Genomic DNA, 13,940 nt, shown 5'->3' with positions numbered 1-13,940 from the left:
ATCTCGAGGGTGCAACACATTTCATTGTATTGGTTCGGTTGTAACAATGCTTTGAAAATTGAAAGTGAAGTTTATGTGATGTATGACAGGCTTCTTTACACTAATATTTGGAGTTATTTAACCATAATTCACCACAATAGTCAGAGAGAGGTTCGTGAAGGGTGTTAGCCAGACCAGTTCAGATGTCGCTCGCCACCGATGTTAACCATGACTGAGAATGAAACTCAGAATACTACGTTCATAGCACAATGGATAATTCACTGGGTCCCTGTGAATATTAAAATGGAGTATGATAATTGTATTCTTAGTTCTATCAGTAAAGTCACGTAGAAGGGAAATAATAAAATAATACAAATGAAACAATAAAATTCTCACGACGTTTCGGGCGCAACACAAGCGTCCGTCATCAGGTGGGAAAGCATGGTCTGCTGCTGAGGCAGACTGTTTTAAAAGGCTTGAAATGGGTGTAGCCCAAGGGTCATAAAGAAGTGGGCGGGGCTAGTGATATTAATGTGAGAAATTAGCATGTCAATGTAAGATAGGAGGAGAGCGGCCTCCTCGACGAGGGCATGGAAGTGGCTATGTTAATGTGAGGGATTAGCATGATGTTAATATGAGAAAATAGAATATAACTGTACGCTAGGAGAGCGGCCTCCTCGACGAATGAGTGCAACCTAACTGGTGCTTGTGTTGCGCCCAAAATGTCGTGAGAATTTTTTTTTTCTTCTTGGTTCTTTCGGTAAAGTCACGTAGAAGGGAAATAATAAAATAAATAACATATGTTTTGTGTTTATTATTTTATTATTTCCCTTCTACGTGACTTTACCAAAAGAACCAAGAATATGAATCCCTGCAGTTAGAAAAGTATTAAATCGAAATGTATGATAATTGTGTTGATGATAAAGTTAGTCATGTTGATGATAAGGGCAATAATGAGTACTGTAATGTTGAAGATAATGATAATCATATTGATGGCGATGATAGCAAAGATGATGAGGTTAATGACTGACTATATTGATTGTAAACATAACCAGTAAGCTATTTTGCTGTTGTGTGTCCATCTCATCTACAATTAAGAAAATGTTTCATGGCAGTATTTGGCTAAATGCATAAACCAGTACACATTTCAAGACTTCACATTCACATTTCTATAAAAAAAAATCAGCCTGACTTGCAAGAAGCGAGAGCAACAGTACTTTATTGGTAACAAATGTATAAGCAATTATGAAATATCAAGCTCAAACCTTTACACATACACAAATTCTGGACAATATTGTGTATATTGATTATATTTCACTTCACCTTTCTGAAATAAGAGAAGACTTTTCTTAACTTTGGCCCCCATTCACCTCGTTCCACCAACCACAAATCAGCCAAAGGTCGATGACTAATCCCCTTCGAACACGTGATCTAGTACACACGTTCAGCATCAAGAGAAATGCTTCATTTGTTCATCAACAGGACAGCCAAAATGAAATTTACAAATATTCATATTCTGTACATGTGCTATGAAGCAAAGGTATACAACATAAATGAGGGTCAAAATGGCAATTTATATTATGACTTCCTTTCTTCACTGTGAACATAACACACTTTTTACATTTTACAATGTGGTGTAATTAAAACAATGGACTTCAACAGAGAGAGAAAAACCTCACCACCGAAAAAGGTAACATTGCCTTTATCAGAAAAACCCCTTTGATATCTTATGCAATGGACTATTATTATATGAGTGATAATAACCAGAACATTTTTACTGACGTTTGAAAAATATTTTTTGGAATATAGTGTCTGGCAAAAAATGGGCAATTGAAATACAGTCATTGATATTTGAGGATTGTATAAGCTAGATGGGTGGCTTGTATTGTGAATGTGGTGATTGGAATTAAACTAAAAAAATGTCAGTGTAACCCTGCACATTCATGCGAAGAATGCAACATTTTCTACCCATATTTTTATAATTGAGGATATAAATGGGCATTACTAAACACTGTGGCTGATTGTTTTACTTAAACGTAATTTTTGTTTGTTCAACATTGCAAGGTAGTCAGCATCTTGCTTGGAAACAAGCTCCCAGCTCTCCTTAATAGCGTATTTCCACCAAACAATATATTGACTTCACCTAGACATGTAGTTCGGACCATGACCATCGCTGGCAGTGACTGATTTAGACTGTCTTTAAGGTAGGCTAATTGGACACAATAAATACATTCATCACAAAAATGTCAGCTGGCATTACTGGTGTCTCATATAAAGGTGTGCATCAACAGTTATGCAAGATGTAGAGGTGGTTCTTTGGAGATGGTTGCAGCGAGATTTGATGAGTCTTATGCTAATACAATTGAAGCCCTGTCTCTTGTCCTTCCATTGGCAGGCGGTATTAATGTTTAGGTCCAGTGAAAGGAAATTAATGTTTAGGTCCAGTGAAAGGAAATGTCTTATTATTTGTGTAGCGTTTTTGAAAGCAACGATATTGAAATAACGCAATGTATAATGCACTCTCTTCCTACGTCAGTCAAAGTGTTCTGAGTGTCCTTTGTGTGTGCTGTGAAGCATGGTCATTGTCTCAAACATTGATATGAAATATATTTACTTATTTTTTTACGTAGTGTTAATATCACTGGTGGTGAGGATTTTTAATCAGTGTTACCAACGAAGTTAATTATTCTTGATTTTAACAAAAATGTCTAAGTTCATCAATATTTGCAATTATAGATGTTTTTTTCCAAATATAAATTTTTGATGCTGACAATTCTGAAAACAAATGTGATAGCATCCTTTAGCTAGCACTGTAGCTTCATAGGTAATTTCCCAACTTTTGAGTGAAAGTCTTATCTTGGTATAAAAAACTAAGTTCTGATGGTATGCCACATCTATGGTGGACAAATGATCACATGTGGCCGATTGTAATCTGTGAAAAAGCTCAATTTTCTTATTTTTTTATAACACTGATCCTTTACGTTAATAATTATGACATTACTGAATTTCCCCCAAAATATATAATCATAATATTTAAAAAATGCATTATTTGCAAAAACTTCCCCACAGTTAAGTTTCAGCTTTTAGATGCCATCGCTCTCGTAGCAAAACTACATTGGGCAATGCAGAAGGGTTAAGGAAAAGTCAAACAAGCAGTCAACTCCATATTATCCTGGTGTGATGGCGCAGCCTTTAATCCATTACATTTGTGGATGTCTGCATGGAAATGAGACACCCACCTTTGATGAATTGAGGAAATTGAGTTCTTGTGGAGTGCAGGAAAGCAAGTATGTTTGAGCGTGAGTTTCCTTCCACATGCAACAACAAATCTCAAAAAAGAAATTGACCAAACATAACACAAGCAGGACCTTCATGGAAATGAGTACTGGAACTCAGGATACATTTTGACCTCCAGTGGTTTGGAAAGTGGATTAATGGACAAAGATTTATCATTGTAAATTACTCGTTTTTTCGGTGGGTTAGTTGGGTCACCCCCTCATCCTTCTTCTGATGGTGGGAGATGCCATGTAGGCCATGCCCAGCATTACCAACGCGGCTGATGGTACCAATGTCACCAAGCCCTGCCCATAACCTCAGTGGCAAAGCATGGGAAACCGAGATTAAAATGTGTTCATCCGATTAGTTGGGTGATTTATCCCATCACCAGTTAAAGATTTCTGAATGAATCAGATAGCCCACATCTATAACATTCAAACACGTTTTTCATTGGAGTTTACAACCTTATGTAGACTATACAATGGAATGAGTTGGTTAATGTCCCATATTCTTTGGGTCTTTTGGTAAAGCCATGTAGACAGATCAAATAATACAAAATAAAAATAACACGTCCCATGTTTAAAACAATGCACATGGTATGTACAAAAAATATCTATCAATTTCCATTATGCCAAAAAACATGCATAAATACAATACAATTTAGATTCGTGTCGCATTTAATTATGACTGCGTCTCAATGGAAAAACAATGGGTTATTGATTTTATAAAGAGGCAGTCATAGGCAGAGGAGAAAAGGAAGGTCTTGAGCCTGTACTTGAACAGGGGCAGGGAGTCAACATCATTGATGGCAGGGGAAAGGGAGTTTCACACTTTTCGTGAGAAGTAAATTCGTTTGGCAACATTTAGCATTGCAATGATGGTACATATTAAATCTATGGATGAATTTGCAAAGTGAAGGTGTGATATATTGAGAACAGGGGGTTGAAAATGGAGCCTTGTGGGATACCATAACACGGTGGTTTCTTATCGGAAGACACACCTCATATGGAAACATTAGGAGGAGTTTGTGAGATGAGAGCAGATCCAGCAGATAAGTGTTCCAGAAATTCTTACGTAGTATTGAAATAGTTAAGGATTTTGGAGTGGTCTATGGTGTCAAAAGTCAATATATTACGAGGAGGGTTCAGGATGATAGTGATGCAATGTGTGATGAGAGAAGGGCATTTAGCACTCATAAGACAATAATTTGAGCAGAATGGCCTTGGTGGAAGACAAACAACGAAGTGGGTAGTCTATAGCATAGACTCTATACCTATCTGGCAAGTAATCATTTGGATCAGAGACACCATGATGGAAGAGATATTTGGAGAAATGGGAAAAATATCTTCTTTTTAATACTTTTTTTGACAAAATGGAGGTTGGATATAGGACACAAACTTGCATGGATGTTGGGGCACAGTGTTGCGTTTAAAAAAAACAATCCAGGATGCAAGTGACAGAAACGGTATTAAGAGCTAAGGGGAAGTACTATATAAAATTTGACATTGTACCATATTAGATGTAGGGTGGGCAAGCCGTAAGCGATGAGGGAAATGTGTTTAATATGGAGATAATTGTAGTAATGTTGTTTAACGTAACATAATTAAGGGTACGTACTGACGTGAAAGGACAGGCAATAGGGGCAGCAGTCTGACACGAGAATATAATTCTCAATTTATTTGGAATTATTTGGAGACATGACTAAAACATAACCTAATAATATTCATGCAGGTACATGTCCTACTGTTAACGTGTTCAAAAAAGATTGTCATCAATTCGGTCTATGCCTTGTACATGTTTATGCACATTTTATACTCAGGGAACATTCATCCACTAGATATTCAATTTAGAGTCAGAATGTATACAGTAGAATGTCGATTATCTGCGTGTGGTGTATGCGATTTTCAGATTAACCACGCAACTGAGATTTTGACATAAAATAATAACTCATGGATTGTCCCTTGAGCCCAAATTAATAAGCTAAAAACAGTTAAACATTTTTTTTTGAAATGTTTATTACAAGTTATGCACTTAAACCGAACAAATATGTGCTCCGGTTGATCCGAAATCTACGTGATCGCATCTACAGTACAGTAGTTGCATATCTTTACAACAGTGGGTGGAGATTGAATGATGTTGATTGGCGTGGCTCTGCTGTCCACTTAGTGGGCACACGCATCAATCGGTCGATTCTTCACTACAAATTTGACTTTTTCTCTTTAACAAACTACATTTTCTTAACTTATACATAATTTATACCTATAATAGTTGTTTTTGGTCCTTGAGATTGACGGAAATATATATTTTGGGAATATCCGCGATTTTTCATTATCCACCGCCGTCCTCCCAGTCATTAGCACAGATAATCGAGTCTACTGTATATGGACTTTTCATCCCGTTCATCTTCAGTATTCTGCTGGCGTTTATGCGACTGGAAAAATATCACATTTTGTTTTGAAATACATTAGAACAGCAGTCTCATGTCCCATCTGGGAGTTGCAACCCACAAGTGACATAACAAGCGTATGACATTATTCCACGGTCTGTTTTACACGACGACCAAACAGCACTCAACTTCATCTGTGTAGAAAACTGAGTTATTTAGTCTCTATCTTATCTGGCAGCTTCGTGCGAAAACATTTGACATTTTTCCAATTCCACCGGTTGTTATCGAGGTAATACAATCAGAATTTGTTAAAAGGAGTGAAAGCCAAAGATTAGAACTTAGGATTTTAACAATGCTCACTCAATATTCCGACATAGCCATTGAAACACAACTCACCCAGATTATATGTAGATACATATTAGATTTAAAGATTGTGATTAGTTGCATAAACACCTTAAGGGTATTTCCCTGTTCTTTAACCTCATGATTATTCAAGTGTAAAGGTGTTGCAGAAAACTAAAGAGAAAGCTAAAATGGAAAGCTGAGAAGTTTAACGTATCGTTTCCATTTGAGTGTGTTTACTTGGCCCCTTGCAGGTGAAATACAATTTATTTTCAGGACCCATTTTTACCCCTTTTCCGCTGGCAGATTTGAGTTGAGCCAGTTGGGTGGTTTTCCCACTGGCTATTTGCAGAGTCAATCCGGAACCAAACAACGCATCTGAATCTGGCTCAGGGACATTCGGGGCCAAAGGAGTGTGACACCGCTCAGAAAACTGTCAGGAAGATGAATCGCCCATTTTAAACTCAAAGGCGGCCACGTTGTTTACATGCGCCTAAACGTGTTTAATGCATGCGACGATGGCATCACGGCTCGGATTCTGCAGTGGAAAAACAAAACGGTGCCTCTTGAGCCGCACAGGGCTGGTTCGGCAGGGCATCAGCCCAGCTCGGTTGTACAGTGGAAAGGATGTATTTGACATTATTTAAGTAAAAAAAAGTGTTAAATTGACATAAATTTGGCTTTGAACCGAACCAAGACAAGGAGCATATAAAGGGAGAATATGCAGGATAATAACGTGGAATAGTAATTTAGAAAATAAGAATTCTGGCATGCAAATATGTGTCAAGTTGCGAAAATAATGTAAACAAATGTATGACATTTTTGCGTGATGAGTTCAGAACTGGATATCTTTCAACTTTGGGTAAAAATTTGAATTTGAATTGTACGATCCAAACAAATGTGCAAGAATGTGACCCAATTATAATAAATTAACACATTTTCTGTTGATAGGACTATGTTGATTCAGCTAATCAGCAGGAGCAATTTTTTTTTTATTAATGTCAAGAGCAAAGAGCATTGGTGTCAAAACATAAGCTTTACTAATTATTTATTTTATAGTACGCACGACTAATATAAAGATTCGTTTTCCTCTGGAATATGCTGTAGCCGAGGTGACAGAACCCTGGGGACATCTCTAGGCATGGGGGAACAATTGCATATTTTTTTGAAGGGTCAATTGCCACTTGTAAATAGTGGTGTGTGTGTGGTGAGTATTTACAAAATAAAAGCTAACCCCCTAAATTCATACCCAAGCTGGGAATCGAACCCATGTTTTTTGCGTCTTGAGTAAGAACCCGTATTATCTCACTCCATGTCTTGTCCTGGCGATGCTGCTTTGAGTATAAAATGACCTAATATATTCTTCTCAGTAACTAACCTTTTTGCTTGAAAAACAACATAAATGAAGCTAAGCATACGTGTTGTTGCTTGTATAGTAATGCAATACAATATTTTGTCATACATTGTTAAACAATCGATAAAATATGATCGCGCTCAGCTGGATTTTGCCGGTAACAGAAGATATCCAATGAAAACATGAATCTGACTGTCTGTATGTTGAACTTCTTTCGCACCATACGTAGACAGCCGTGCTAATCGGAGGTGCGGGACTGGACCTCATGTGATTAGGTCCCATCAGACCAAACAGTGTACCCCTCGTATAATATGGTACTAATTACAAAAATAGTATGATTATCACTTTAAAAGTTATGATTATAATTGGTATATTGTATAAGTTGTGCATTCTAAAACCACCGCAATGTAGTAAATTATAGGTTTATTAATTTAAAACTCTTATTTGTAATATTAGTGGTTATACATTTTAGGACTGGAATAACTTTTTTGATATTAGGTGATATCTTCACTGCTATCTTGATTACTAGAGTATTACCAGCCTTATTATGAATCAGTTTTAGGTCATATCTTCACTGCTATATTCATAAAACAAATATTGCCAACATTGTTATTAAATTAAGGTAGCATTTCCAATGTTGAATTAATTCATATTGCATTGTCAGCATTGTTATAAATGATGTTGTAGAATTTTCGCTGCTAAATTAATTTAGTATTATCAAGCTTGAAATTCATTAGTTTTAGGTCATTTTCGCCGTTATATTAATTTATATAGCATTGTGAGCCTTGTTTGTGTTGTAAATTAGATACATTGTTTGTGTTTCTGTGGTGACCACCAGAGGAAGAGTGCAATAAACCCATCTGCAAACCATGTGTAATGAGGACACATTTGATATTGAGCGATTAAATGTATGCATTCGTATGGAAGCAATTTTTGTTAAATGTCCATTTATGCAACATGGCATTGGGGTGTGAAGCTGCATAAAGATATTTTTTAAATGGGATTCTAAACATTTAATGTATCAGATTTCAAGCGAATGTGTTCACAACACATTTATGTTACATTTTAGTGCAAAATGTGTGTTTAAAGGGAATTATACATCACATTGCATGTTGGGTGAATTTAATAGAAAATCACTTTAGAAACAAGACCTCTTTTCTCACATTTTACTAGCATGTTAAAATGAAAGTGTCTCCATTGCGACACTGAAGAAAGGGTCTCAATTCCACATTTCTATGGCAGGAGCCAGCCCTCTCCATAGTATGATCACTATTGTGTATATGAAAGCGATATAAACACATATCTATCTGAGGGGTGCAATGGAATCATTGCCCTTTTCTTATGAGTAAAGGGTAAAGAGGGAAGGTGCTGCGTTGCTTAAGCCACCTAATCCCTTATAAATATCCTACTACCACTAGTTACTCTTTTCAGGCAAACGCTATTTATTTCTATAAATACAGGGAAACATTTAAATGGAAAATCTGAGAATAATTTCGTCCTGGTGTATGATTATGTTGCAATGGTTTTTTTTTATGTTCCGTAAAATTTCTTCCCATTATTTACAGAGGTTGTGTCTGAAGCAATTGCGAATTCTGTACAATCAGCTGGAAAAGTTTATATTCTTGTCACAAAATTGCAATACATATGTGAAGAATATGTGAAGAATATGAAAACCTGTTTTAAATTTCAGTTATTTTGTAAATGTTTTGTAATGAGCCAAATTAACATAAATACTACAGAATCAGATGGATTTCTCCCAAATTGGTTAGATTTTCACATCTTAAATAAGAAGTAATGGTTGATTATTTTTAAATGTATTCATATATGCACGATGAAGGCAATGGCATGCACACCTATAGCGAATATTATTTGAATTTACTGCAGAAGTAGAGCAATAAGCTACGTTGTCCAATCCTGACCATTGTGCTCAAAAACGTAATAAACGAATGAACATTATGCAATGATCAGGAAGTGACATCACATGTCTTTGGCCACTGCCCTTCATGGATCTATCTAATCCAACCAAAATATTGCGTGCTCCATAATTCAGCTACTTATTGAGCCCTCAGCTCTAAGCTATACCGCAATCACTGTACAAACAAAGCATATTTTACAGTTGGGTATTTGTGTGCAGTCATTGGTGTCTGGGATGAGACTTAATCTCCCTACACAGTGGGTGCAGTCTCAGAATTTGAATGGTGGATCTCAGCGAGGCTGGGCTCAGAACCCTGACGTAGCATTCGTGTGTCTCGACTCTACTTGAATCCCACTGCCATTTATTCTTTAAAAAAAAAATATTTTAGAAGCAGTACAAGCTTGAGCAAGGTATGAAAATATAATTTAAAAAAAAGAACTGAAATCTAAAGATTAAAATAAAATACAAAATTTCCAGGATACACTTGCCATGTATTTGTTATGGTGCCCAGCACTGAATGAATCTGTCACGGCAACAGACCATATCGACTAAATGGGGGAAAGATGTGGTTCACAATAGAACTTAATTTGAAACAATGTATAAATAGTATAACCATTTATAATACGTAATTTTAGATAGTTTTGTACAGTTATGTTAAGTTGTATATTCCCTGATCAGATTATGATTAGTTACTAACAATTTATTACAATGCTAAATACACATTCGTTCAACATTCTTATTGTTAAATTATTAACAATATACCCTGTATTTATATAAAATGTGTACACTTTTCTTGTCTTTTTGGAAGGCATTTCTCTTAGAAAATATGTTTCGGAAAGAGCTTTGCTTGCAAATTAATGTCATGATATATATTTTAAATAATTTCTTAATCTGGGCCCATAACTATATAGTGGTCACATCTTTGCCGTCCACTGGAAAACGTTATACGTTGACAAGTGAATGTTGGAATATACCATGTTTGTTATTGGAGTGCAGTCAATATACTTTACTTAATCAACTTCTGCAGTCGACATACTGTGAGAAGTACAAGCAGAAATACAAGAGATGATTGAAATAAAAATGTTAATACAATTTAATCACAATACCTATAAACGATTATGATTTAACTGTCATTGATCTAATTTACCAGCTGTGATACTGTATTTAAAAATGTGCACATATACATTGCTATACTACACTAGTTACACGTTGTATTTCCATAATCATAAAAAATAAACATTCATGGATTGTCACAACATTGTGAAATCCATCCATTTAATTCTGCGCCCTCCCCCACATCTGACAAAGCATCAGGGGCTCGTTATATATTCCGGCTCGCCCAACGTCGTTTGCGGAGATAACATTTCAAAGTGTGGAATCTCCGTTCAAGTTGGAATAGTAGAGGCCAGTCGTCCCATTTTCACAAAGCTGTGGGGGAGAAGACAACAGAGGAGAGAGTCAACATATGATTCCACAGTCACCGCTGTTGCACATACGACCCAAGGGCGTTGCTGGGAAACCAGTGTGTCATGTAGGGAGTAACCATAGCGATAGCCACACTGTTGTAAATGAAGGCACGCCTAACACACATAAAAAAGACCAGACAGATTCGTGTCTGTAGGAGATCGGGCTCTTGAAGATGGAAGATAAATGAAGGGACAGCCAAATACAAACATCGAATTTGACAACTGAGCGCTGAGGATGGGTGGTAATTCAGCCCACAAAATAGTCACGGTGTTTGTAGGACACGAACTGAACAACAATGGTTGTTTACCTTTAATATATGAACGAAAAATGCGCCCCCACACCCCCCCTCCATTCATTAAGCTACATAATTGCAAAAAGATGGTTTGTCAATATTTACCCTTTCAGCGAATTATGTGTCAACATTAATCGAGGTAGTCGTGTTACTAACCCTGCAATGTAATTACGAAAGCTGATTTTGTCATACTTAAGATAACAGTAATAATTTACAGCTATTTGTGAGTCCACTGCTGGATGAAGATCTGCCCACACCTCATGTACCATGTCGGGTCACGAGAGTCGTTTGGTCAAAATACTTCACCGTGCTGGTCGGTGCAGATTGCTAAAGGGGGGCTGGGGGGTGGTTGAACCGAGATGGGTTCAAAGTGGAGTGCACCAACCACTGAACCTGTCCGTCCTATGTGCACAACTCTATCCAAATAACGATGTGAGATGACACAGAGTGATCAGGTGAAGTGAATCAGGCGATGCTAATCACGATTTTATGGTTATGGTGTAATAATACACGAGGTGCTGCAATAACAACCTGTTTATGATTTTTGTACTCGAACTTAAATTATTTACATTTTAGTTAATTTACACACTGGACCAACATTGCCATATTAGTACTATTCAGGTCCGTTTCATGCAAGCGTGACGTGTTTAGCAGTAGTAGAATCTATTAAATTTAGATATAACAGATGTTAGGAAAAGATTACCATGTCGAATTACACACACTAACATAAAACTACCCACTACAGCTGTGCGCAATATCGACTTCAGCATTTTTTCTTGCTGTGGTTGTTCCACCCGATGAGGATTGCTTGTGTTGCGATCGAAACGTCGTGATTTGTTTTATTTTATTTTAATTTCTACCTACGTAACTTTACCAAAAGAACCAAAGAGTATGGATTCCTGCAGTCACGAAAGCTTCAAATCAAGGTATCACCACATTTTTTTCTTAAGATCACACCCATATTATTTGTTACCTACTTTAATTAGAACAGATTTTTTTTTATGTCAATCCTTCGAGTGCTGACCCTATCCTACAATGAAATTCCTAGCATTCCTCACACGCACCTGTATCAGCAGGCAATAAACAATCTTCTGTTTCAAATGGCTTGTGAATCAGACTGATTTGTATTAGTAACACAGTTGTTACTCCCTGCCAACCTTCGACAAGCAATATCCTCATGGCAATGTTGAGCTCTCCACTCCTCAACAGTGGTTCATGTAGTCCAGCAACAATGCACCGTCTCTTGTGCTTAGATCTTGACATGTTCAAATTTAATATAGATTTTGTTTTAAAAAAAATGTGCCCATGAACCAGCACTGTGATTGGTTGGATGATGCCACGTGGGGTTTGACAAGGGTCATCATGGCAATTCTCCACGACAAAACAAATGTGTCAAATTTGTATGCGTACAGGCTTGCGGATGTCAAATAAAAAAATACATACGAATTGATTAAAGTTGTAAAGGTAAATAACACATTCTTCTTGGGATATTTTTCAAATTTTATTTTACTTTTTCTACGCTGCTTTAATCTAATTTTTCATAGCCTGAGTAGGCCACGCATATCATGTTAGATGCCCTGTCTCAATTGGGTGACCACCTAAACAGGTAAGAGAGGAAAATAGGGTTCTGGACCTCTCCTGTATCATTAAAGATATGGGCGATACTGTAATTGACTGCAATAGCTCAATAAGATGCAATGATGTGGCAATACATGCGCAGCAAAATTATAGTTAATTATTTAACCGAGACTGTTGTGCAACCTTCGTCACAGGCATGTGCAATAAATTACAATGTGTAACTTCAGTTGTAGATTTTTGTTGTTGTTCAATAACGCCCTACTAAAAAAAGATTGCTTCAGTAATATGACTTGAAGCCCACGGGGTTGTACAGAATTGTCGAGGTTCTACGCAGCTGAGGTATGTAATGTTCCAAGTGGTGCAGGTCAGATGGGCATTGACCCGAAACATGGATTAAAACCTGACAGTCGCCTAGCCACCAATGGTTATTCATTCACTGATTCATTAATCTGTTCATTACTCATATTCCAAAAAAAGTATTTTGGCAGAATGGTGGCAGTAGCATACCAAGTGTCACTCGGCTTATCTCGATGTGATCTCTCTAAACAAGAAGGGCTTGAGGGTTTAATTTAATGATCACTAATTAAATTCCTAAATCATTTCTTATCAAAAGCCAAGTTGTGGCCATTTAGCTATTAGTAGTAGACCTTCATAACCAGTTCACAGCCCATTGAGAGCAGACAGAAGGAACGGCGTGGTTTCTTTAAATTAACAGCAAAAACTATTAAATTAAACATATATTCACAAAACACGGTAACATTTTTACTCCTAAAAAATATCCAACACAATGAATACATTTGAAATCACAACATTAGCGAATCTTATATTAATTTCTAAACATTTGTCGTTATGCATAACCAACAATGACTCGTCGCACATTGCAGCCTGAATGAGCGGGAGTATTGTAGATATATTAGTTACACCATAGACACATTTTTTCAAGTTTAAATTCGACCACTCAAGATGTTACAATTTTGACCAGAGTACTTGTAACTGTATAAATGTCACCAAGTAAACGTGTGCAATTTTAAGTTTACAACATTGATTTCCCAAGAGTGCCACAATCTCCGTGTACAGAAAATTGCACCCACACTGGTGACTACATAGATACAAAATAAAATAAAAAAGAAGCTAGATTTCTCAATGGACTGTGTGCCTGTTTAAACACACCCTGCCAGTGATATTACACACTACTCCAACGATGTCTTTGGAGTAAATTAAACTTACATAAGCTTTAACTTGGTGAGTTGTTTCCCATTTGATATATGTCAATGTCAAAACAATGGTAAGGGAAAAAACATGTTTGCTTGCTACACATGCCAGTACAAAACATGCAGCACATCGATGGCTC

General features: G+C 36.7%; 1 protein-coding gene across 4 annotated transcripts in view; it reads right to left on the bottom strand.

The window, feature by feature from the left end:
- Positions 1–1,181: 1,181 nt before the first annotated feature.
- The window catches only part of LOC144738472 (uncharacterized), a 55,646-nt gene continuing 42,887 nt past the window's right edge, over positions 1,182–13,940 (bottom strand). For all 4 annotated transcript variants that reach the window (XM_078621499.1, XM_078621506.1, XM_078621514.1 and 1 more), the window contains one exon: positions 1,182–10,680. In XM_078621499.1, the coding sequence (XP_078477625.1) occupies positions 10,618–10,680 (63 nt within the window). In that variant the 3' untranslated portion in view covers positions 1,182–10,617. The remainder of the gene's footprint in view (positions 10,681–13,940) is intronic.

Source organism: Lampetra planeri, chromosome 3 (genome assembly GCF_965212315.1).
Source record: "Lampetra planeri chromosome 3, kcLamPlan1.2.h2, whole genome shotgun sequence".
NCBI lineage: Eukaryota > Metazoa > Chordata > Hyperoartia > Petromyzontiformes > Petromyzontidae > Lampetra > Lampetra planeri.
This window is presented reverse-complemented; position numbering and strand designations above follow the sequence as displayed.